This window comes from Scyliorhinus torazame, chromosome 12 (assembly GCF_047496885.1).
Source record: "Scyliorhinus torazame isolate Kashiwa2021f chromosome 12, sScyTor2.1, whole genome shotgun sequence".
NCBI lineage: Eukaryota > Metazoa > Chordata > Chondrichthyes > Carcharhiniformes > Scyliorhinidae > Scyliorhinus > Scyliorhinus torazame.
In genome coordinates, this window is record NC_092718.1 from 4,027,029 (window position 1) to 4,054,124 (window position 27,096).

Genomic DNA, 27,096 nt, shown 5'->3' on the forward strand with positions numbered 1-27,096 from the left:
ACCCTCCGACAGTGCAGCACTACCTCAGTACTGACCCTTCGACAGTGCAGCACTCCCTCAGTACTGACCCTCTGACAGTGCAGCACTCCCTCAGTACTGATCCTCCGACAGTGCAGCACTCCCTCAGTACTGACCCTCTGACAGTGCAGCACTCCCTCAGTACTGACCCTCCGACAGTGCAGCACTCCCTCAGTACTGACCCTCCAACAGTGCAGCACTCCCTCAGTACTGACCCTCTGACAGTGCAGCACTCCCTCAGTACTGACCCTCCGACAGTGCAGCACTCCCTCAGTACTGACCCTCTGACAGTGCAGCACTCCCTCAGTACTGACCCTCTGTCGGTGCGGCACTCCCTCAGTACTGACCCTCCAACAGTGCAGCACTCCCTCAGTACTGACCCTCCGACAGTGCAGCACTCCCTCAGTACTGACCCTCTGACAGTGCAGCACTCCCTCAGTAATGATCCTCCGACAGTGCATCACTCCCTCAGTACTGTCCCTCTGACAGTGCGGCGCTCCCTCAGTACTGACCCTCTGACAGTGCAGCATTCCCTCAGTACTGACCCTCTGACAGTGCAGCACTCACTCAGTACTGACCCTCTGACAGTGCGGCACTCCCTCAGTACTGACCTTCTGACAGTGCAGCACTCCCTCAGTATTGACCCTCTGTCGGTGCAGCACTCCATCAGTACTGACCCTCCGACAGTGCAGCACTCCCTCAGTACTGACCCTCCGACAGTGCAGCACTCCCTCAGTACTGACCCTCTGACAGTGCAGCACTCCCTCAGTACTGACCCTCTGACAGTGCGGCACTCCCTCAGTACTGACCCTCTGACAGTGCGGCACTCCCTCAGTACTGACCCTCCGACAGTGCGGCACTCCCTCAGTACTGACTCTCTGACAGTGCGGCACTCCCTCAGTCCTGACCCTCTGACAGTGCGGCACTCCCTCAGTACTGACCCTCTGACAGTGCAGCGCTCCCTCAGTACTGACCCTCATACAGTGCAACACTCCCTCAGTACTGACCCTCTGACAGTGCAGCACTCCCTCAGTACTGACGCTCTGACAGTGCGGCACTCCCTCAGTACTGACCCTACGACAGTGCATCACTCCCTCAGTGCTGACCCTCTGACAGTGCAGCACTCCCTCAGTACTGATCCTCTTACAGTGCATCACTCCCTCAGTACTGACCCTCTGACAGTGCAGCACTCCCTCAGTACTGACCCTCTGTCGGTGCAGCACTCCCTCAGTACTGACCCTCCAACAGTGCAGCACTCCCTCAGTACTGACCCTCCGACAGTGCAGCACTCCCTCAGTACTGACCCTCTGACAGTGCAGCACTCCCTCAGTACTGACCCTCTGACAGTGCGGCACTCCCTCAGTACTGACCCTCTGACAGTGCAGCACTCCCTCAGTTCTGACCCTCCGACAGTGCAGCACTCCCTCAGTACTGACCCTCTGATAGTGCAGCACTCCCTCAGTGCTGACCCTCTGACTGTGCAGCACTCCCTCAGTACTGACCCTCCAACAGTGCAGCACTCCCTCAGTACTGACCCTCCGACAGTGCAGCACTCCCTCAGTACTGACCCTCTGACAGTGCAGCACTCCCTCAGTACTGACCCTCTGACAGTGCGGCACTCCCTCAGTACTGACCCTCTGACAGTGCAGCACTCCCTCAGTTCTGACCCTCCGACAGTGCAGCACTCCCTCAGTACTGACCCTCTGATAGTGCAGCACTCCCTCAGTGCTGACCCTCTGACTGTGCAGCACTCCCTCAGTACTGACCCTCTATCGGTGCAGCACTCCCTCAGTACTGACCCTCCGACAGTGCAGCACTCCCTCAGTACTGACCCTCCGACAGTGCAGCACTCCCTCAGTACTGACCGTCTGACAGTGCAGCACTCCCTCAGTACAGTCCCTCTGTCAGTGCTGCACTCCCTCAGTACTGACCCTATGACAGTTCAGTACTGATCCTATGACAGTGCTGCACTCCCTCAGTACTGACCCTCTGACAGTGCGGCACTCCCTCAGTACTGACCCTCCGACAGTGCATCACTCCCTCAGTACTGACCCTCTGACAGTGCGGCACTCCCTCATTACTGACCCTCTGACAGTGCGGCGCTCCCTCAGTACTGACCCTCCGACAGTGCGGCACTCCCTCAGTACTGACCCTCTGACAGTGCGGCACTCCCTCAGTACTGATCCTATGACAGTGCAGCACTCCCTCAGTGCTGACCCTCTGACTGTGCAGCACTCCCTCAGTACTGACCCTCTATCGGTGCAGCACTCCCTCAGTACTGACCCTCCGACAGTGCAGCACTCCCTCAGTACTGACCCTCCGACAGTGCAGCACTCCCTCAGTACTGACCCTCTGACAGTGCAGCACTCCCTCAGTACAGTCCCTCTGTCAGTGCTGCACTCCCTCAGTACTGACCCTATGACAGTTCAGTACTGATCCTATGACAGTGCTGCACTCCCTCAGTACTGACCCTCTGACAGTGCGGCACTCCCTCAGTACTGACCCTCCGACAGTGCATCACTCCCTCAGTACTGACCCTCTGACAGTGCGGCACTCCCTCAGTACTGACCCTCTGACAGTGCAGCACTCCCTCAGTACTGACCCTCTGACAGTGCGGCGCTCCCTCAGTACTGACCCTCTGACAGTGCAGCACTCCCTCAGTACTGACCCTCTGACAGTGCGGCACTCCCTCAGTACTGACCCTCTGACAGTGCAGCACTCCCTCAGTACTGACCCTCTGACAGTGCGGCACTCCCTCAGTACTGACCCTCTGACAGTGCGGCACTCCCTCAGTACTGACCCTCTGACAGTGCAGCACTCCCTCAGTACTGACCCTCTGACAGTGCGGCACTCCCTCAGTACTGACCCTCCGATAGTCCGGCACTCCCTCAGTACTGACCCTCTGTTTCCTCCCGGAGAGTCTGATTAGTGGCTCTCAGTGTGGGAAGTGGAGGAATATTGGAAACGGGATCGGCTTTATTTTCACTAATGCACCTTGTAAATCGGTTGTCATAGGCTGGACGGTCAATGTGGACGTCATCCTCATTATAAACAATTGTCAATCCATCCTCCAGAATGGAGAGGGCGAGATGTGCAGTCTTCTCCATCAGATACAGCTGGCAACCTGCCAAACAGAAAGATTCTAGCACAGGAAATAACTAACTTCAGGCAAGGATTCAGGAACAAAGTGATAGAGAGACAGCACATGACGGGACACAGTGCGAGACGGGAGACAGTGCGAGACGGGAGACAGTGCGAGACGGGAGACAGCGCGAGACGGGAGACAGCGCGAGACGGGAGACAGCGCGAGACGGGAGCCAGTGCGAGATGGGAGACAGTGCGAGACGGGAGACAGTGCGAGACGGGAGACAGTGCGAGACGGGATATGTAAGTGTGTAAGTGTTATGTAAGTGTGGTCACACCCAAGGTGCAGGCAGAGAAATGGGTGACCACCAGAAAGGGCAGGCAGTCAGTGCAGGAATCCCCTGTGGTTGTCCCCCTCTCGAACAGATATACCCCTTTGGATACTGTCGGGGGGGATAGCCTATCAGGGGAAAACAGCAGCAGCCAGAGCAGTGGCACCACGGCTGGCTCTGATGTTCAGAAGGGAGGGTCAAAGCGCAGAAGAGTAATAGTTATAGGGGACTCTATAGTCAGGGGCACAGATAGGCGCTTCTGTGGACGTGAAAGAGACTCCAGGATGGTATGTTGCCTCCCTGGTGCCAGGGTCCAGGATGTCTCCGAACGGGTAGAGGGCATCCTGAAGGGGGAGGGCAAACAGGCAGAGGTCGTTGTACATATTGGTACTAACGACATAGGCAGGAAGGGGCATGAGGTCCTGCAGCAGGAGTTCAGGGAGCTAGGCAGAAAGTTAAAAGACAGGACCTCGAGGGTTGTAATCTCGGGATTACTCCCTGTGCCACGTGCCAGTGAGGCTAGAAATAGGAAGATAGAGCAGACAAACACGTGGCTAAACAGCTGGTGTAGGAGGGAGGGTTTCTGTTATCTGGACCACTGGGAGCTCTTCCGGGGCAGGTGTGACCTGTATAAGATGGACGGGTTGCATCTAAACCGGAGAGGCATAAATATCCTGGCCGCGAGGTTTGCTAGTGTCACACGGGAGGGTTTAAACTAGTATGGCAGGGGGGTGGGCACGGGAGCAATAGGTCAGAAGGTGAGAGCATTGAGGGAGAACTAGGGAATAGGGACAGTGTGGCTCTGAGGCAGCGCAGACGGGGAGAAGTTGCTGAACACAGCGGGTCTGGTGGCCTGAAGTGCATATGTTTTAATGCAAGGAGCATTACGGGTAAGGCAGATGAACTTAGAGCTTGGATTACTACTTGGAACTATGATGTTGTTGCCATTACAGAGACCTGGTTGAGGGAAGGGCAGGATTGGCAGCTAAACGTTCCAGGATTTAGATGTTTCAGGCGGGATAGAGGGGGATGTAAAAGGGGAGGCGGAGTTGCGCTACTTGTTCAGGAGAGTATCACAGCTATACAGCGAGAGGACACCTCAGAGGGCAGTGAGGCTATATGGGTAGAGATCAGGAATAAGAAGGGTGCAGTCACAATGTTGGGGGTATACTACAGGCCTCCCAACAGCCAGCGGGAGATAGAGGAGCAGATAGGTAGACAGATTTTGGAAAAGAGTAAAAACAACAGGGTTGTGGTGATGGGAGACTTCAACTTCCCCAATATTGACTGGGACTCACTTAGTGCCAGGGGCTTAGACGGGGCAGAGTTTGTAAGGAGCATCCAGGAGGGCTTCTTAAAACAATATGTAAACAGTCCAACTAGGGAAGGGGCGGTACTGGACCTGGTATTGGGGAATGAGCCCGGCCAGGTGGTAGATGTTTCAGTAGGGGAGCATTTCGGTAACAGTGACCACAATTCAGTAAGTTTTAAAGTACTGGTGGACAAGGATAAGAGTGGTCCGAGGATGAATGTGCTAAATTGGGGGAAGGCTAATTATAACAATATTAGGCGGGAACTGAAGAACATAGATTGGGGGCGGATGTTTGAGGGCAAATCAACATCTGACATGTGGGAGGCTTTCAAGTGTCAGTTGAAAGGAATACAGGACAGGCATGTTCCTGTGAGGAAGAAAGATAAATACGGCAATTTTCGGGAACCTTGGATGACGAGTGATATTGTAGGCCTCGTCAAAAAGAAAAAGGAGGCATTTGTCAGGGCTAAAAGGCTGGGAACAGACGAAGCCTGTGTGGCATATAAGGAAAGTAGGAAGGAACTTAAGCAAGGAGTCAGGAGGGCTAGAAGGGGTCATGAAAAGTCATTGGCAAATAGGGTTAAGGAAAATCCCAAGGCTTTTTACACTTACATAAAAAGCAAGAGGGTAGCCAGGGAAAGGGTTGGCCCACTGAAGGATAGGCAAGGGAATCTATGTGTGGAGCCAGAGGAAATGGGCGAGGTACTAAATGAATACTTTGCATCAGTATTCACCAAAGAGAAGGAATTGGTAGATGTTGAGTCTGGAGAAGGGGGTGTAGATAGCCTGGGTCACATTGTGATCCAAAAAGACGAGGTGTTGGGTGTCTTAAAAAATATTAAGGTAGATAAGTCCCCAGGGCCGGATGGGATCTACCCCAGAATACTGAAGGAGGCTGGAGAGGAAATTGCTGAGGCCTTGACAGAAATCTTTGGATCCTCGCTGTCTTCAGGGGATGTCCCGGAGGACTGGAGAATAGCCAATGTTGTTCCTCTGTTTAAGAAGGGTGGCAGGGATAATCCCGGGAACTACAGGCCGGTGAGCCTTACTTCAGTGGTAGGGAAATTACTGGAGAGAATTCTTCGAGACAGGATCTACTCCCATTTGGAAGCATATGGACGTATTAGTGAGAGGCAGCACGGTTTTGTGAAGGGGAGGTCGTGTCTCACTAACTTGATAGAGTTTTTCGAGGAGGTCACTAAGATGATTGATGCAGGTAGGGCAGTAGATGTTGTCTATATGGACTTCAGTAAGGCCTTTGACAAGGTCCCTCATGGTAGACTAGTACAAAAGGTGAAGTCACACGGGATCAGGGGTGAACTGGCAAGGTGGATACAGAACTGGCTAGGCCATAGAAGGCAGAGGGTAGCAATGGAGGGATGCTTTTCTAATTGGAGGGCTGTGACCAGTGGTGTTCCACAGGGATCAGTGCTGGGACCTTTGCTCTTTGTAGTATATATAAATGATTTGGAGGAAAATGTAACTGGTCTGATTAGTAAGTTTGCAGACGACACAAAGGTTGGTGGAATTGCGGATAGCGATGAGGACTGTCTGAGGATACAGCAGGATTTAGATTGTCTGGAGACTTGGGCGGAGAGATGGCAGATGGAGTTTAACCTGGACAAATGTGAGGTAATGCATTTTGGAAGGGCTAATGCAGGTAGGGAATATACAGTGAATGGTAGAACCCTCAAGAGTATTGAAAGTCAAAGAGATCTAGGAGTACAGGTCCACAGATCACTGAAAGGGGCTACACAGGTGGAGAAGGTAGTCAAGAAGGCATACGGCATGCTTGCCTTCATTGGCCGGGGCATTGAGTATAAGAATTGGCAAGTCATGTTGCAGCTGTATAGAACCTTAGTTAGGCCACACTTGGAGTATAGTGTTCAATTCTGGTCGCCACACTACCAGAAGGATGTGGAGGCTTTAGAGAGGGTGCAGAAGAGATTTACCAGAATGTTGCCTGGTATGGAGGGCATAAGCTATGAGGAGCGATTGAATAAACTCGGTTTGTTCTCACTGGAACGAAGGAGGTTGAGGGGCGACCTGATAGAGGTATACAAAATTATGAGGGGCATAGACAGAGTGGATAGTCAGAGGCTTTTCCCCAGGGTAGAGGGGTCAATTACTAGGGGGCATAGGTTTAAGGTGAGAGGGGCAAAGTTTAGAGTAGATGTACGAGGCAAGTTTTTTACGCAGAGGGTAGTGGGTGCCTGGAACTCACTACCGGAGGAGGTAGTGGAGGCAGGGACGATAGGGACATTTAAGGGGCATCTTGACAAATATATGAATAGGATGGGAATAGAAGGATACGGACCCAGGAAGTGTAGAAGATTGTAGTTTAGTCAGGCAGTATGGTCGGCACGGGCTTGGAGGGCCGAAGGGCCTGTTCCTGTGCTGTACATTTCTTTGTTCTTTGTTCTTTGGGAGACAGTGCAAGATGGGAGACAGCGCGAGACGGGAGACAGCGCGAGACGGGAGACAGTGCGAGACAGGAGACAGCGCGAGACGGGAGCCAGTGCGAGATGGGAGACAGTGCGAGACGGGAGACAGTGCGAGACAGGAGACAGTGCGAAACGGGAAACAGTGCGAGATGGGAGCCAGTGCGAGACGGGAAACAGCACGAGACGGGAGACAGCGCGAGACGGGAGACAGCGCGAGACGGGAGACAGTGCAGCACTCCCTCAGCACGTACTCTTTGACAGTGCGGCGCTCCCTCAGTACTGACCCTCTGTTTCCTCCCCAAGAGTCTGATTAATGAGACAGGGCGAGACGGGAGACAGGGCGAGACGGGAGACAGGGCGAGACGGGAGACAGCGCGAGGCGGGAATCAGCGCAAAACGGGAGACAGCGCGAGATGGCAGACAGCGCGAGATGGGAGACAGGGCGAGACGGGAGACAGCGCGAGGCAGGAAACAGCGCGAAACGGGAGACAGCGCGAGACGGCAGACAGCGCGAGACGGGAAGCAGCGCGAGACGGGAAGCAGCGCGAGAAGGGACACAGAGCGAGACGAGAGACAGTGTGAGATGGGAGACAGTGCGAGATGGGAGACAGCGCGAGACGGGAGACAGCACGAGATGGGAGACAGTGCGAGACGAGACGCAGTACGAGACGGGAGACAGCGCGAGGTGGGACACAGCGCGAGGCGGGAGACAGTGCGAGACGGGAAACAGCGCGAGACGGGAGACAGTGCGAGACGGGAGACAGTGCGTGACAGGAGACAGCGCGAGATGGGAGACAGCGCGAGACGGGAGACAGCGCGAGACGGGAGACAATGCGAGACGAGACGCAGTGCGAGACGGGGACAGCGCGAGGTGGGACACAGCGCGAGGCGGGAGACAGTGCGAGACGGGAAACAGTGCGAGACGGGAGACAGTGCGAGACGGGAAACAGTGCGAGACAGGAGACAGTGCAAGATGAGACGCAGTACGAGACGGGAGACAGTGCGAGGTGGGACACAGCGCGAGGCGGGAGACAGTGCGAGACGGGAAACAGCGCGAGACGGGAGACAGTGCGAGACGGGAGACAGTGCGTGACAGGAGACAGCGCGAGATGGGAGACAGCGCGAGACGGGAGACAGCGCGAGACGGGAGACAATGCGAGACGAGATGCAGTGCGAGACGGGGACAGCGCGAGGTGGGACACAGTGCGAGGCGGGAGACAGTGCGAGACGGGAAACAGTGCAAGACGGGAGACAGTGCGAGACGGGAAACAGTGCGAGACGGGAAACAGTGCGAGACGGGAGACAGTGCAAGACGGGAGACAGTGCAAGACGGGAGACAGTGCGAGACGGGAATCAGTGTGAGACGGGAATCAGTGCGAGACGGGAGACAGTGCGAGATGAGACGCAGTGCGAGGCGGGAGACAGTGCGAGACGGGAAACAGTGCGAGACAGGAGACAGTGCAAGATGAGACGCAGTACGAGACGGGAGACAGTGCGAGGTGGGACACAGCGCGAGACGGGCGACAGCGCGAGGTGGGACACAGTGCGAGATGGGACACAGAGCGAGACGGGCGACAGCGCGAGGCGGGAGACAGTGCGAGACGGGAAACAGTGCGAGACGGGAGACAGTGCGAGACGGGAAACAGTGCGAGACGGGAGACAGTGCAAGACGGGAGACAGTGCGAGACGGGAATCAGTGCGAGACGGGAATCAGTGCGAGACGGGAAACAGTGCGAGACGGGAGACAGTGCGAGATGAGACGCAGTGCGAGGCGGGAGACAGTGCGAGACGGGAAACAGTGCGAGACGGGAGACAGTGCGAGACGGGAGACAGTGCGAGATGAGACGCAGTGCGAGGCGGGAGACAGTGCGAGACGGGAAACAGTGCGAGACGGGAGACAGTGCGAGACGGGAGACAGTGCGAGACGGGAGACAGTGCGAGACGGGAGACAGTGCGAGACGGGAATCAGTGCGAGACGGGAATCAGTGCGAGACGGGAGACAGTTTGGAATGAGATGAAGGGCGAGACGGGGAGCAATGTGGGATGAGAAATGTCTGACTTATTGATATTAGATAAAACGTTGCCGATCTGCACGGAGTTTTAGGCCTGTGTGAAAAGCCGGGAATGTGTGACAGGCCCCAGGTACACAGCTGAGGTCAGAGATAGTTTTTGTCTTCTTACCCGTGGTTCGAATATTAATGGGTGAACTCCTCTCGCTGCACCCGCCTTCATTTAGTGCTCTGACATAGAAAAGATAATTCTCATTGGCCTCCAGCTCAATTAATGTTGGACATGAAGTTATTCCAGTCAGAGACCTAAAAATAAAAAGTTAGTGTACAGCATTTTAAGAGTTATTGGTGGTAGTATATTAGCATGGATAGAGAATTGGCTAACTAATATAAAACAGAGTTGGGATAAGTGGGGCATTTTCAGGATGGTGCCTGTGACTGGTGGAGCACCACAGGGATCTGTGCTGGGGTCACAATTATTCACACAATACATTCATAACTTGGACGAGGGAAGTGAATGCACTATTGCCAAGGTGTGGCTGACACAAAAATAGGTGAGAAGGAAAGTGGTGAGGATGACAGAGTCTACAGAGGGATATAGACAGGTTCATAGAGTGGGAAAAAATGTATAATGTAGGAAAGCATGAAGTTTGGCACTTCGCTAGGAAGGATAAAGGAGCTGAATATTATTTAAATGGAGAGAGATTGCAGAAAGCTGGAGGACAGAGGGATTTAGGGGGTCCTGGTGCATAAATCACAACAAGCTTGCATGCCAAGTTCAGCAGCTAATAGAGAAGGTAATAGGAATGTTGGCCTTTATTTCAAAGGGAATGGAGTATAAACATAGGGAAGTCTTGCTGAAACTATACAAGGCTCGAGTTAGACCACACCTGGAATACTGTGAACAGTTTTGGTCCCCTTATCTAAAATATTCTGGCAGTGGAGACAGTCCAGAGAAGGTTCACTGGGTTGATCCCGGGTACGGAGGGATTTTCTGACGAGGGGAGGTTGAGTAGGTTGGGCCTGTACTTGTTGGAGTTTGGAAGAATGAGAGGTAACCTTCGTGGGACATATAGGATTCTCGGGGGGTTTGACAGGGTAGATACTGAGAGGTTGCTTTCCCTATGGGAGAATCTAGGTTCAGAGGGCAACGTCTCAGAGTGAGGATTCATCCATTTAAGACCGAGATGAGGAGGAATTTCTTCTCTCAGAGGGTAGGGAATCTGTGAATCATGTTCAAGGCTCAGATAGACAAATTTCTAATCAGTCAGTGAATCAAGGCTTATGGGGACAAGGCAGGAAAGTGGAGTTGAGGATTATCACATCAGATCAGTCATGGTCTCATTGAATGGCAGAGCAGAGTCGATGGGCCAAATGGCCTTATGGTTCTGTTGCGGGGTGTCTCTGGCTAGGGATGGGCCTGACCCCATCGCTGTGTGCAGTGCTGTTGGGACATCATCACTGCCCATTTTTTGGGGGGTGCCGTAGCCCCAGTTCTGCAAATTGGGAGGGTTGAAAGGTTAACCCTTGAACCCTTGAATCATGGATATCTCCTCGTTTCATTGGACTATTTGTTCTGTGATGTGATTGTTACTCACTCTGTCAGAGATTCTCTCCAGTCACAACCATTGCAGACCTGGCAGAATTCCACCGTGTAGGAACATGCGGGATTCTGACTTCCCGATTCCCACTCGATGAGGGCTGCATCCTGGCAGCTTGCCACCGCTCTCCTGTTGATTGTTGGAGCTAAAGGAACTAAAACACAGAATCCAACATGAGAATCTCAGACCCTCAAAAGCTGGAGAAAGTGGTGAGCACTGCTGCGGCGCCGAGGTCCCGGGTTCGATCCCAGCCCAGGGTCACTGTCCGTGTGGAGTTTGCACATTCTCCCCGAGCCTATGTGGGTCTCACCCCCACAATCCAGAGATCTGCAGGGTAGGTGGCTGCGCTAAATTGCCCCTTAATTGCGGGGGGGGGGGGGAAGAATTGGATAGTCTACATTTTTTTACAGAGCTGGAGGATCACAAAAAACTAAATCCAAATCTCACTCGTTATCCAATAAGCTTAAACCTCCTCCTGGAATATCTGCTGCTTCATCCCTTTGCTGAGAGATCTTTTCCCTTTGATCTTTTTTTATCGTCAGCGTGTATAACACAACAGGCCCACTGGGGTGAAAGGGCAGCACGTGGTCAGTCCTGTATCTGGGTGGGCATGTGGCAGAGGATCTGTACGGGCAGGGGCACCAGTCAGGCTGGGCACACTGTGCACGGGGCTGATTTGTTATGCTCTAGGTGTAAGATAAGCGGCTTCCTTGTGGTGCACTTGACAAAGGAAGGTTCAGACGTGGAGATAACTTCAACACGTTTATTAAACTATTTACACTTCTATTACTCGGGTTCGACACTACTGCTAATCCTACTATAGCTACCCAGACTGACTAACCAGCTGCTTCTATCGTGGAGTCTGACCACGAGCTCGCTGCGGAGGCTTGTGACACCGGAGTCACTTCTTGTTCATGCAAGGGCTGCGGTGTGGAGTCTTGTGTGTCTTCTTTCGTAGAGTCGGGAACCCTGAGCGGTGCGTGGACCACGCTCTGTGTGGCAGCAGGCCGCTCTCTGTGGGCTTGTACCGCTCTCTGTCTCTTGGTTTCAGGCTGCAGCATCATCCTGCACTCACGAGTCGGGATGTCGTAGATGCTGGGCTGAAGATCCTCAAATCCGAAGAACTCGTCGTCGGGGTCATCAATGTGCAACACGTCTAGTTGTGGCTCGGATGTGGTTTTGGGGTAGCCTCCCAAGGTGAAAGGTTCGTCCGAGTCGTAGTCTTCTTGGACAATATCATCACTGTTTGCGTCGGAGCTGGCATTGGGCTCGCGAGGTCCAGAGAAAATGTAAAGGTTGGTTTCAAAGTATTCAAGGTCGGAATCATCGGTTTGGGCGTAGGTAACTGCTTGTTGCAGGGTTTTTCGGAGATTAATTTCATTCCTGGTTCAATTTGAGGCATTGTGCTGTCATTCCAGGTGAAGGAAGGTTGTTTTACGGCTTTAAAAGATTTTTTCTTTGATTTGGGACGTTTCCCCTTTAAATGGGCGTGGTCCGGGGCCTCTGATGTCATGACGCGCGTGACGTAGCGTGTAGGAAGCGATTGCGCATACGCAGATCGCTGATCATTTACTTTGGGCCTTGTTCTCATTTGCGCGTGCGCGGCTTCTCGTGCATGCGCAAACAGACCTTCCCGTTCTGTGCGCTTCTCGCGCAACTGCGCAAGTGCAGTCCCTTTAGAAAGATGGCCGCCGATCAAAATTGTTCTCTGCTGCAGGATCTCGGCTTCATGGTGAGTACTGGCGCTTCTCTTACCTTTTCTTGCTGGTTGGAGTGTGTTTTCCTCACAGTATTTGCCGAATTTGGCCAGGACTGCCTGGAAGTCGCTCCTGTTTTGCCCTTTGGAGAACTTGAATTTTTAAAAGATTTCTTCTGCTCTGGCACCGGCGATGGTGAGCAGAAGCTCTGTCTTTTCAGCATCGGCCACGTCTTGTAGGTCGGCTGCTACCAGGAAGATTTCAAACATTTGCCGGAATACCCGCCAGTTTTTGCGGAGATCGCCGTGGCACTGGAGCTGCTGCGGAACCCGGATCTCGAACATCTTGCCTGGGTATCGTTGCTGGTTGTCACTGTACGCTGAGGTATGGCTATCTGGATTGAAACAGTTCAGTCCTGGTATCATGATTTGTTATGTTCTCGGTGTAACATAAGCGGCTTCCTTGTGGTGCACTTGACAAAGGAAGGTTCAGACGTGGAGATAACTTCAACACGTTTATTAAACTATTTACACTTCTATTAATCGGGTTCGACACTACTGCTAATCCTACTATAGCTACCCAGACTGACTAACCAGTTGCTGCAAACCACGTGGTGGGTGTAATATTGAATCAACCCTGTGTCTGTACTCACTGACTGTCTCCACTGGAAAGAGGCAGATCATGTGTGTGGTGTCCTTTATATATGGGTTGGTGTAATGCCCCCCTGTGGTAGTGTCACCTCTATGTCTCTATGTGTACCGTGAATGTTCATTGGTCGTGTCCTATCTAACTGATCGATTGGTTGAGTGTGTGTGTGTGATGTTTCTGGTGCTCCCTCTCGTGTCTAGCTAGTCTACATGCATTTACATTGATGCACATCACCACAGGGGCAATTGCCCCAATATCAACATTTCTCCTCTCTCACACCCTGCCAGAATAAATTGCCGACGATTGGATTAACTTCCTGACTCTGGTCAGTACAGTTCCAGGAGCCGTCGCCAACAGACATTTCTTTATTTTTTGAAAACTATATATTTTTAAATTTGATCATTTTAATAATTAAACGTAAAAACACAATATTTACAAAATAAAACCAACCAAAGATAAAACGAAGCCCCTGGCCCTCCAACCAACGCCCCCTCCAGCAGTTTGCAGCAACCAGCTCCCCAAAATGCAATAGAAGCAAACCCTGTCTCTTGTGGAACCCCTCACTCAGCCCCAACCTCCCCCCGAGCAAATGAAATGAAAATTGCTTATTGTCACAAGTAGGCTTCAAATGAAGTTACTGTGAAAAGCCCCTAGTTGCCTCATTCTGGCGCCTGTTCGGGGAGGCTGGTACGGGAATTGAACCGTGCTGCTGGCCTGCCTTGGTTTGCTTTCAAAGCCAGCGATTTAACCCTGTGCTAAACCAGAGATATGCAGCAACAGATCATCAGCGTACAGGGAAACCCTATCCTCCACCCACCCACCCCCCCCACCTCTATTCCCCTCCATTAATCAAAGCACCTCAGCGAAATGGCCAAGGGCTGTATTGTCAACGCAAACAGAAACATGGGACACCCCTGCCTTGTACCCCTGGGCAGAGGAAAGTACCCCAAATTCATCTTTTTGTGCACACTTGCCATCGGGCCCTCATGCTATAGTTCCACCGAGCCCCAAAGTTAGGCCCAATCCCAAACCTCTCCAACACCACAAACAAATAGCTCCACTCCACACGATCAAACGCCTCCTCTGCATCCACCACCTCCAACTCCGTCTCTACTGTCGGAGAAAGCATCACATTCAACAGACGCCGCACATTAGACGACAACCGTCTGCCCTTTATGAACCCCGTCTGCTCTTCCCCAATCACCTTCGGGAGACAGTCCTCCAACCTAAGTGGCAGCACCTTTGCCAGAAACTGGGCATCCACATTCAATCGTGATATTGGCCGATACAACCCACACTCGACTGGGTCCTTATCCTTTTTCAGCTGCAGAGAAATGGATGCCTGTCCTGTTGCCTCCAGCAGTACCCCCTTCGCCACCACGCCCTCGAACATCTTATAAAACACCACCGGGAAACCGTCCAGTCCCAGTGCCTTACCCGTCTACATCTTCCCTATTGCCGCCCGCATTTCGTCCACCCCACAGGCTCCTCCAGCCCTGCCCTCGCCTCCTCTCCCAGCTCAGGACATTCCAACCACCCCAGAAACTCTTTCATGTCTGATTCATCGTCCAGAGGCTCCGACTTATACAGATTCTTCCTCCAGGTGCTCCGGTTTCCTCCGGTGCTCCGGTTTCCTCCCACAAGTCCCAAAAAACGTGCTTGTTAGGTGAATTGGACATTCTGAATTCTCCCTCAGTGTACCCGAACAGGGGCCGGAATGTGGCGACTCGGGGATTTTCACAGTAACTTCATTACAGTGTGAATGTAAACCTACTTGTGATAATAATAAAGATTATTAAAAGCTCTTCAAACACCTTATTCACCAGCCGGGATGCCACCACCAACTCCCCTGTCCGGTCCCGGAGCTGAACAATCTCTCTCGCAGCGCCTGCTGGCGGAGCTGACCCGCCAACAAGAGTATGGGCCTTCTCCCCATACTCATACACAACCCTCTTCACCCGCCTTAACTGCCCAACCGCTTTTCCTGTGAAACCTCGCCTGCATCTCCTCCCTCCTCACCAGGAGACCCGGAGTCGGATTCTCCGCACACCTTCCATCCACCTACAGTAACAGGTGGTTTGGAGGTGAGGGTGGTGGTGCTGTGAATGGGGAATGAGGGTATTGATATTCGTAATGTACTTTAATTGATTGTGTGCTGCATTCCCAACCGATAAACCCCAAACCATCCCTTCCCAAACACCCTTAACGACAAAAAAACAAAGATAGAGAAAAGGCAGCAACAATGCAGTCCAAACTCAATTCAGTCCCGCCACCTTTCCTCTCCCTAAACTCAGCACAAACTCGCTGGCAGATTTTCGCTCTGCCCCTTTTTTCCTGTATTCTTTTCCAGGGATTTCAACATCCTTTAGTTGCCTTCAGCTTTCCCACGAATGATCGTGTGGTGAACCTCTGTATTAGGGGATGTAAGGTAGGACCTGCCCTCCAGATTCACAGGTAGCTCCTGCCGGCTGGCTCCGCCCACGGAGAACTGTATAAATTTGCACGACCTCCAGTGCCCTGCCATTTCGCCAGCTGCAGCAGGAGGCCACGCATCTGACTGTAATAAAGCCACAGTTGTCCCCAACTTTAGTCTTTGTGCAATTGATCGTGCATCAGATCGTATGAAATTCTCCCCAAAAGACGGGGTACAAAGGGCCAAAAAACAAAGGCTGGAGCAGGAGACATCAAACGTGGGACCCCCACCTATATGTCGCCACCCGGAGTCCCCACAGATATTTCTGATCTATAACCACAGAGGTAACGACCCGTGGCCAGGTCTTCACGGGAAGCTCACGGTGTAAATACCTGTGGTGTGTTTGACCCGCTCACTCTGAGCGCTTGTCCCAGTGGAGTTCGTGGCCGTAACCCAGAATTCATACACAGTGTTCGGCTTCAGATTTCTGATCGTGTGATACATTTCCTTCACTTTCAGCGATGTGTCTGCGGAGAGACAAGGTTCGGGGTCGGCATTAGGTACCAAAATAATGAGGAGCAACTCCGATTTGGGGGAATTTGAAGCATTTCTTGGAGAATGAATTGACAAATGAGTAATGTTTGTCTGGGAGTTCAATATTGTGATTATTAAGAATGGAATGAAATGACTGAAATCAGCTGCAGGAAATTCTGGGATGATTCGAGCTGGGACTGTAGTGCAGCTAGGAAATTCCGGACGGTGATCCTGGTGTATGGGGCTGAGTGCATGGCATGCTTTAGATGCATGGGGGCGGTGTTTGGGGAGTTGAAGAGGACATCGGGTAAACTGAAGCCAGGTCTCAGGGGGGGGTCAGGCTCTAAGGAAAGAGGACACAAACCAGTCCCTGGTGTTGGGAGTGGAGCGATCTACAGGAACCAATTTAACTGAGCATGTCCATGGCCATAGTCTCTGTTCCCTTGTCACTGAGACCAGACCCGTTCCCTGGCAACAGCCTGAGACTTAAACAGGAATGTTTGCAACGTTTGGATTATATTTGACTGTGCAATAAGCTTCCGATCTCGGACCCACACCATCACAAAGATATTTCCACCTCCATAACATCCTCCAACATTAGCCTGTCTCAGCTCATCGCTTGCTGAACCCCTCACCCCAGTCTGGTCACCTCCACGCTCGACTATTCCACCTCATCCGGGCTGCTCTCCCACATTCCAAACTCCATAAACCAGAGGTGATCCAGAACCCTGCTGTCAGTGTCTGAGCTCACAGCAGATCCCCAACCCGCACACTGTGCTCTCCCCGCAACCCCCCCCCCCCCCACCCCACCCAGTTAAACAACATCTTGATTTGAAAATTATTATTCGTGTTTTCAAATCTCTGCACAAACTATCCTCTCCCTATCTCTGTAATCTTCTCCAACTCTACAATCCACGCAGATCTCTCTACTCCTCTAGTTCTGAATGCCCCCAATTTCAATCACTCCCCCATTGGTGGTCTGGGAACGTGAACAGGGAACAGAAGCCCTCGGCCTGAGATCCAGGGGGAAGAGCCGTTGGATTGGAGAGACTGAGCATGAACGTGAGGTCGATTGTGGATCTGCTTCTTGACGGTCACCATCCTCTGTATCTGCAGGGCCTAGATAGTTCCAGATCATAGATACATAGGAACAGGAGGAGGCCACTCACAACATAACTCTCAGTGGATGAGAGCAGTGGTCAACAACACAAGGCCTCAGACTTCACCCAGAATAAGATTATTCTTCCCAGACACAGGTTCAGGTGGAGCATGAGCGTGACATCAATATTACTGAGTAAGGGAGGACAACGGACACATCCTGTCATTCCAAGGGATTTGGGAGTCGGAATTTGTGGGAATGTGTCCCAGCTGACAATGACGGGGATTTTCTAGCCTCCAGGGAATACCAGGAGAAGCGGAACACTGGTAAAAAGGAATGGCCATTGGAGAATCGTTGTTGCAAACTGTGAAAATGTGTGGAGGGAAATTCGCTTCACCATCTGAACTCCGTGTGCAATCTCCCATTTCTCTCATTCCCCCTCAGTCACAAACCTGCAGGCGCTTCGCCTTGTTGTGTGCCTCCTCCTGGCAGTTGTCTGTAGTACAATTGATAATGTTCCACCGTATCATCAGCTGAAAGACTCCAGCGGACCCGCATTGAGTTGGCGGTTGCTGTACCTGGAGTCTGAGGGCACATCAACGGAGCTGAGGGAACTTGTGAAAACAGACAAGGGAAATGGATTATTGATCACAACTTCACAATCAATCAATGAGAGACCTTCCCAGTAACCCATTAACCTGGTGATGGAGAGACCTTCCCAGTAACTCATTAACCTGGTGATGGGGAGACCGTCCCAGTAACTCATTAACCTGGTGATGGAGAGACCGTCCCAGTAATCCATTAACTTGGTGATGGGGAGACCGTCCCAGTAACTCATTAACCTGGTGATGGGGAGACCGTCCCAGTAATCCATTAACCTGGTGATGGAGAGACCTTCCCAGTAACTCATTAACCTGGTGATGGAGAGATCTTCCCAGTAACACATTAACCTGGTGATGGAGAGACCGTCCCAGTAACCCATCAAACTGGTGATGGCGAGACTGTCCCATTAACTCATTAACCTGGTGATGGAGAGACCGTCCCAGTAACTCATTAACCTGGTGATGGAGAGACCGTCCCAGTAATCCATTAACCTGGTGATGGCGAGACTGTCCCATTAACTCATTAACCTGGTGATGGAGAGACCTTCCCAGTAACTCATTAACCTGGTTATGGAGAAACCGTCCCAGTAATCCATTAACCTGGTGATGGTGAGACTGTCCCATTAACTCATTAACCTGGTGATGGAGAGACCGTCCCAGTAATCCATTAACTTGGTGATGGGGAGACCGTCCCAGTAACTCATTAACCTGGTGATGGGGAGACCGTCCCAGTAATCCATTAACCTGGTGATGGAGAGACCTTCCCAGTAACTCATTAACCTGGTGATGGAGAGATCTTCCCAGTAACACATTAACCTGGTGATGGAGAGACCGTCCCAGTAACCCATCAAACTGGTGATGGCGAGACTGTCCCATTAACTCATTAACCTGGTGATGGAGAGACCGTCCCAGTAACTCATTAACCTGGTGATGGAGAGACCGTCCCAGTAATCCATTAACCTGGTGATGGCGAGACTGTCCCATTAACTCATTAACCTGGTGATGGAGAGACCTTCCCAGTAACTCATTAACCTGGTTATGGAGAAACCGTCCCAGTAATCCATTAACCTGGTGATGGTGAGACTGTCCCATTAACTCATTAACCTGGTGATGGAGAGACCGTCCCAGTAATCCATTAACTTGGTGATGGGGAGACCGTCCCAGTAACTCATTAACCTGGTGATGGGGAGACCGTCCCAGTAATCCATTAACCTGGTGATGGAGAGACCTTCCCAGTAACTCATTAACCTGGTGATGGAGAGATCTTCCCAGTAACACATTAACCTGGTGATGGAGAGACCGTCCCAGTAACCCATCAAACTGGTGATGGCGAGACTGTCCCATTAACTCATTAACCTGGTGATGGAGAGACCGTCCCAGTAACTCATTAACCTGGTGATGGAGAGACCGTCCCAGTAATCCATTAACCTGGTGATGGCGAGACTGTCCCATTAACTCATTAACCTGGTGATGGAGAGACCTTCCCAGTAACTCATTAACCTGGTTATGGAGAAACCGTCCCAGTAATCCATTAACCTGGTGATGGTGAGACTGTCCCATTAACTCATTAACCTGGTGATGGAGAGACCGTCCCAGTAACTCATTAACCTGGTGATGGAGAGACCGTCCCAGTAACTCATTAACCTGGTGATGGAGAGACCTTCCCAGTAACTCATTAACCTGCTGATGGAGAGACCGTCCCAGTAACTCATTAATCTGGCGATGGAGAGACCTTCCCAGTAACTCATTAACCTGGTGATGGAGAGACCGTCCCAGTAACTCATTAACCTGGTGATGGCGAGACTGTCCCATTACCTCATTAACCTGGTGATGGAGAGACCGTCCCAGTAACTCATTAACCTAGTGATGGAGAGACCTTCCCAGTAACTCATTAACCTGCTGATGGAGAGACCGTCCCAGTAACTCATTAACCTGGTGATGGAGAGACCGTCCCAGTAACTCATTAACCTGGTGATGGAGAGACCGTCCCAGTAATCCATTAACCTGGTGATGGCGAGACTGTCCCATTAACTCATTAACCTGGTGATGGAGAGACCTTCCCAGTAACTCATTAACCTGGTTATGGAGAAACCGTCCCAGTAATCCATTAACCTGGTGATGGTGAGACTGTCCCATTAACTCATTAACCTGGTGATGGAGAGACCGTCCCAGTAACTCATTAACCTGGTGATGGAGAGACCGTCCCAGTAACTCATTAACCTGGTGATGGAGAGACCTTCCCAGTAACCCATTAACCTGCTGATGGAGAGACCGTCCCAGTAACTCATTAATCTGGCGATGGAGAGACCTTCCCAGTAACTCATTAACCTGGTGATGGAGAGACCGTCCCAGTAACTCATTAACCTGGTGATGGCGAGACTGTCCCATTAACTCATTAACCTGGTGATGGAGAGACCGTCCCAGTAACTCATTAACCTAGTGATGGAGAGACCTTCCCAGTAACTCATTAACCTGCTGATGGAGAGACCGTCCCAGTAACTCATTAACCTGGTGATGGAGAGACCGTCCCAGTAACTCATTAACCTGGTGATGGAGAGACCTTCCCAGTAACTCATTAACCTGGTGATGGAGAGACCGTCCCAGTAACTCATTAACCTGGTGATGGAGAGACCGTCCCAGTAACTCATTAACCTGGTGATGGAGAGACCGTCCCAGTAACTCATTAACCTGGTGATGGGGCGACCGTCCCAGTAACTCATCAACCAGGTGATGGAGAGACCCACCAAGTAACTCATTAACCTGGTGATGGAGAGAACTTCCCACTAACTCATTAACCTGGTGATGGAGAGGCCGTCCCAGTGATTCATTAACCTGGTGATAGGGAGACCGTCCCAGTAACTCATTAACTTGGTGATGGGGAAACCCACCCAGTAACTCATTAACCTGGTGATGGAGAGACCGTCCCAGTATCTCATTAACCTGCTGATGGGGAGACCGTCCCAGTAACTCATTAACCTGGTGGTGGGGAGACCTTCCCAGTAACTCATTAACCAGGTGATGGGGGGACCTTCCCAGTAACTCATTAACCTAGTTCTAAGAACTAGGAGCAGGAGTCGGCCATCTGGCCCCTCGAGCCTGCTCCGCCATTCAATGAGATCATGGCTGATCTTTTGTGGACTCAGCTCCACTTTCCGGCCCAAACCCATTAACCCTTAATCCCTTTATTCTTCAAAAAACTATCTATCTTTATCTTAAAATCATTCAATGAAGGAGCCTCAACTGCTTCACTGGGCAAGGAATTCCATAGATTCACAACCCTTTGGGTGACGAAGTTCCTCCTAAGCTCAGTAATAAATCTACTTCCCCTTATTTTGAGGCTATGCCCCCTAGTTCTGCTTTCACCCGCCAGTGGAAACAACCTGCCCGCATCTATCCTCTCGATTCCCTTCATAATTTTATATGTTTCTATAAGATCCCCCCGCATCCTTCTAAATTCCAACGAGTACAGTCCCAGTCTACTCAACCTCTCCTCGTAATCCAACCCCTTCAGCTCTGGGATTAACCTAGTGAATCTCCTTTGCACACCCTCCAATGCCAGTACATCCTTTCTCAAGTGAGATGACCAAAACTGAACACAATACTCCAGGTGTGGCCTCACTAACACCTTATACAATTGCAGCATAACCTCCCTAGTCTTAAACTCCATCCCTCTAGCAATGAAGGACAACACTCCATTCGCCTTCTTGATCACCTGTTGCACCTGTAAACCAACTTTTTGCGACTCATGCACTAGCACACCCAGGTCTCTCTGTACAGCAGCATGTTTTAATATTTTATCATTTAAATAATAATCCCTTTTGCTGTTATTCCTACCAAAATAGATAACCTTACATTTGTCACCATTGTATTCCATCTGCCAGACCCTAGCCCATTCACTTAGCCTATCCAAATACCTCTGCAGACTTCCAGTATCCTCTGCTCTTTTTGCTTTACCACTCATCTTAGTGTCGTCTGCAAACTTTGACACATTGCTCTTGGTCCCCAACTCCAAATCATCTATGTAAATTGTGAACATTTGTGGGCCCAACACTGATCCCTGAGGGACACCACTAGCTACTGATTGCCAACCAGAGAAACACCCATTAATCCCCACTCTGTGCTTTCTATTACTTAACCAATCCTCTATCCATGCTACTACTTTCCCCTTAATGCCATGCATCTTTATCTTATGCAGCAACCTTTTGTGTGGCACCTTGTCAAAGGCTTTCTGGAAATCCAGATATACCACATCCATTGGCTCCCCGTTATCTACCGCACTGGTAATGCCCTCAAAAAATTCCACTAAATTAGTTAGGCACGACCTGCCCTTTATGAACCCATGCTGCGTCTGCCCAATGGGACTATTTCCATCCAGATGCCTCGCTATTTCTTCCTTGATGATAGATTCCAGCATCTTCTCTACTACCGAAGTTAAGCTCACTGGCCTATAATTACCCGCTTTCTGCCTACCTCCTTTTTTAAACAGTGGTGTCACGTTTGCTACTTTCCAATCCGCCGGGTCCACCCCAGAGTCTAGTGAATTTTGGTAAATTATCACTAGTGCATTTGCAATTTCCCTAGCCATCTCTTTTAGCACTCTGGGATGCATTCCATCAGGTCCAGGAGACTTGTCTACCTTTAGCCCCATTAGCTTGCCCATCATTACCTTCTTGGTGATAACAATCCTCTCAAGGACCTCACCTGTCATAGCCTCATTTCCATCAGTCACTGGCATGTTATTTGTGTCTTCCACTGTGAAGACCGACCCAAAAAACCTGTTCAGTTCCTCAGCCATTTCCTCATCTCCCATTATTAAATCTCCCTTCTCATCCTTTAAAGGACCAATATTTACCTTAGCCACTCTTTTTTGTTTTATGTATTTGTAGAAACGTTAACTATCTGTTTTTATATTCTGAGCAAGTTTACTCTCATAATCTATCTTACTCTTCTTTATAGCTTTTTTAGTAGCTTTCTGTTGCCCCCTAAAGATTTCCCAGTCCTCTAGTCTCCCACTGATCTTTGCTACTTTGTATGTTTTTTCCTTCAATTTGATACTCTCCCTTATTTCCTTAGATATCCACGGTCGATTTTCCCTCTTTTTACCGTCCTTCCTTTTTGTTGGTATAAACCTTTGCTGGGCACTGTGAAAAATCACTTGGAAGGTTCTCCATTGTTCCTCAACCGTTTCACTATAAAGTCTTTGCTCCCAGCCTACTTTAGCTAGTTCTTCTCTCATCCCATTGTAATCTCCTTTGTTTAAGCACAAAACACTAGTGTTTGATTTTACCTTCTCACCCTCCATCTGTATTTTAAATTCCACCATATTGTGATCGCTCCTTCCGAGAGGATCCCTAACTATGAGATCCTGAATCAATCCTGTCTCATTACACAGGACCAGATTTAGGACCGCTTGTTCCCTCGTAGGTTCCGTTACATACTGTTCTAGGAAACTATCGCGGATACATTCTATAAACTCCTCCTCAAGGCTGCCTTGACCGACCTGGTTAAACCAATCAACATGTAGATTAAAATCATCGCCAGCCCTGTCCCGCGGTGACCTCATCGCCAGCCCTGTCCCGCAGTGTCCTCATCGAAAGTCCTGTCCCACGGTGACCTCATCGCCATCCCTGCCCACGGTGACCTCATCGCCAGCCCTGCCCGCGGTGACCTCATCGCCAGCCCTGCCCACGGTGACTTCATCGCCAGCCCTGTCCCGCGGTGACCTCATCGCCAGCCCTGCCCACGGTGTCCTCATCACCAGCCCTGCCCACGGTGACCTCATCGCCAGCCCTGCCCACGGTGACCTCATCGCCAGCCCTGCCCACGGTGACCTCATCGCCAGCCCTGCCCACGGTGACCTCATCGCCAGCCCTGTCCCGCGGTGACCTCATCGCCAGCCCTGTCCCACGGTGACCTCATCGCCAGCCCTGCCCGCGGTGACCTCATCGCCAGCCCTGCCCACGGTGACTTCATCGCCAGCCCTGTCCCGCGGTGACCTCATCGCCAGCCCTGCCCGCGGTGTCCTCATCGCCAGCCCTGCCCGCGGTGACCTCATCGCCAGCCCTGCCCGCGGTGTCCTCATCGCCAGCCCTGCCCACGGTGTCCTCATCGCCAGCCCTGCCCGCGGTGTCCTCATCGCCAGCCCTGCCCGCGGTGACCTCATCGCCAGCCCTGCCCGCGGTGTCCTCATCGCCAGCCCTGCCCGTGGTGTCCTCATCGCCAGCCCTGCCCGCGGTGACCTCATCGCCAGCCCTGCCCGCGGTGACCTCATCGCCAGCCCTGCCCGCGGTGACCTCATCGCCAGCCCTGCCCGCGGTGACCTCATCGCCAGCCCTGCCCGCGGTGACCTCATCGCCAGCCCTGCCCGCGGTGACCTCATCGCCAGCCCTGCCCGCGGTGACCTCATCGCCAGCCCTGCCCGCGGTGACCTCATCGCCAGCCCTGCCCGCGGTGACCTCATTGCCAGCCCTGCCCGCGGTGACCTCATCGCCAGCCCTGCCCGCGGTGACCTCATCGCCACCCCTGCCCGCGGTGACCTCATCGCCAGCCCTGCCCGCGGAGACCTCATCGCCAGCCCTGCCCGCGGTGACCTCATCGCCAGCCCTGCCCGCGGTGACCTCATCGCCAGCCCTGCCCGCGGTGACCTCATCGCCAGCCCTGCCCGCGGTGACCTCATCGCCAGCCCTGCCCGCGGTGACCTCATCGCCACCCCTGCCCGCGGTGACCTCATCGCCAGCCCTGCCCGCGGAGACCTCATCGCCAGCCCTGTCCCGCGGTGACCTCATCGCCAGCCCTGCCCGCGGTGACCTCATCGCCAGCCCTGCCCGCGGTGACCTCATCGCCAGCCCGGCCCACGGTGACCTCATCGCCAGCCCTGCCCGCGGTGACCTCATCGCCAGCCCTGTCCCGCGGTGACCTCATCGCCAGCCCTGCCCGTGGTGACCTCATCGCCAGCCCTGCCCGCGGTGACCTCATCGCCAGCCCTGCCCGCGGTGACCTCATCGCCAGCCCTGCCCGCGGTGACCTCATCGCCAGCCCTGCCCGCGGTGACCTCATCGCCAGCCCTGCCCGCGGTGACCTCATCGCCAGCCCTGCCCGCGGTGACCTCATCGCCAGCCCTGCCCGCGGTGACCTCATCGCCAGCCCTGCCCGCGGTGACCTCATCGCCAGCCCTGCCCGCGGTGACCTCATCGCCAGCCCTGCCCGCGGTGACCTCATCGCCAGCCCTGCCCGCGGTGACCTCATCGCCAGCCCTGCCCGCGGTGACCTCATCGCCAGCCCTGCCCGCGGTGACCTCATCGCCAGCCCTGCCCGCGGTGACCTCATCGCCACCCCTGCCCGCGGTGACCTCATCGCCAGCCCTGCCCGCGGAGACCTCATCGCCAGCCCTGTCCCGCGGTGACCTCATCGCCAGCCCTGCCCGCGGTGACCTCATCGCCAGCCCTGCCCGCGGTGACCTCATCGCCAGCCCGGCCCACGGTGACCTCATCGCCAGCCCTGCCCGCGGTGACCTCATCGCCAGCCCTGTCCCGCGGTGACCTCATCGCCAGCCCTGCCCGTGGTGACCTCATCGCCAGCCCTGCCCGCGGTGACCTCATCGCCAGCCCTGCCCGCGGTGACCTCATCGCCAGCCCTGCCCGCGGTGACCTCATCGCCAGCCCTGCCCGCGGTGACCTCATCGCCAGCCCTGCCCGCGGTGACCTCATTGCCAGCCCTGTCCCGCGGTGACCTCATCGCCAGCCCTGCCCGCGGTGACCTCATCGCCAGCCCTGCCCGCGGTGACCTCATCGCCAGCCCGGCCCACGGTGACCTCATCGCCAGCCCTGCCCGCGGTGACCTCATCGCCAGCCCTGCCCGCGGTGACCTCATCGCCAGCCCTGCCCGCGGTGACCTCATCGCCAGCCCGGCCCACGGTGACCTCATCGCCAGCCCTGCCCGCGGTGACCTCATCGCCAGCCCTGCCCGCGGTGACCTCATCGCCAGCCCTGCCCGCGGTGACCTCATCGCCAGCCCTGCCCGCGGTGACCTCATCGCCAGCCCTGCCCGCGGTGTCCTCATCGCCAGCCCTGTCCCGCGGTGACCTCATCGCCAGCCCTGCCCGCGGTGACCTCATCGCCAGCCCTGCCCGCGGTGACCTCATCGCCAGCCCTGCCCGCGGTGTCCTCATCGCCAGCCCTGCCCACGGTGACCTCATTGCCAGCCCTGCCCTCGGTGACCTCATCGCCAGCCCTGCCCGCGGTGACCTCATTGCCAGCCCTGTCCCGCGGTGACCTCATCGCCAGCCCTGCCCGCGGTGTCCTCATCGCCAGCCCTGCCCGTGGTGTCCTCATCGCCAGCCCTGCCCGCGGTGACCTCATCGCCAGCCCTGCCAGCGGTGACCTCATCGCCAGCCCTGCCAGCGGTGACCTCATTGCCAGCCCTGCCTGCGGTGACCTCATCGCCAGCCCTGCCTGCGGTGAGCTCATCGCCAGCCCTGCCCGCGGTGTCCTCATCGCCAGCCCTGCCCGCGGTGACCTCATCGCCAGCCCTGCCCGCGGTGACCTCATCGCCAGCCCGGCCCACGGTGACCTCATCGCCAGCCCTGGCCGACCTTCTCTCCGCTGGTTTTGGTGACCCTGACTACCGCGTGTTCTCTGTCCACACGTCTCGCAATGCGGTCGGAATTCCCTCTTGTCCTCCGGGGAGATATCCCATATCTCGCTGGTCTGTAGTGCTCCTGAATACTGGGCCTGACTGCAGAATTGCATCTTTGGCTGCCAATTTGGAGGTGACGTGGCCATTCGGTCACTGCCCTGGGATGTCGGGAAGCCCGGTACAGAGCTCAGCTCACACTATGGACCCCATGGACCTTTGGAGTTCCTGCACTCCTTTCTCCGCGTTTTTATGGGACAGCGCTAACTCAATGGCCAATGTGGGCTCCGCGATAGCTTCCTTTGTGTGGCCGTGTTGCTCATTCCTCACACAGGCCAGAAACAATCCTGACTACTTCCCGGAAGTGGATTTCTACCATGGAGGTGAATGTGACCTCATCAACAGAGAATTAATTAACCTGGTGATGTCATCCCATTGAACCTGTCACACTTCCAACTGGGAGAATAGCAACTGTATCTGGAGAGAAATGATAAAGAATCTCCTTCCTCAAGGACCCTCAGAAACTCTTCACTCCGCAATAGTAAACAGACTGGGTTTTGGTGTTAGAGAGAGGGGCATGTGTATGTGTGTGAGTGTGCCTGTGTGAGAGTGAGTGTGTCTGTGTGTGAGAGTGAGTGTGTCTGTGTGTGAGAGTGAGTGTGTCTGTGTGTG

At 53.3% G+C, this 27,096-nt stretch overlaps 1 protein-coding gene across 1 annotated transcript in view; it reads right to left on the bottom strand.

Annotated features, from left to right (window-relative positions):
* LOC140387345 (fibronectin type III and SPRY domain-containing protein 2) overlaps positions 1-27,096 on the bottom strand; it is an 88,681-nt gene that overhangs the window by 15,327 nt on the left and 46,258 nt on the right. Inside the window, exons 6-10 of the mRNA XM_072470291.1 lie at positions 17,644-17,805; positions 15,951-16,085; positions 10,798-10,954; positions 9,372-9,505; positions 3,013-3,142 (exon numbers count right to left, since the gene is read on the bottom strand). Of these exons, the coding sequence (XP_072326392.1) occupies positions 3,013-3,142; positions 9,372-9,505; positions 10,798-10,954; positions 15,951-16,085; positions 17,644-17,805 (718 nt within the window). The remainder of the gene's footprint in view (positions 1-3,012; positions 3,143-9,371; positions 9,506-10,797; positions 10,955-15,950; positions 16,086-17,643; positions 17,806-27,096) is intronic.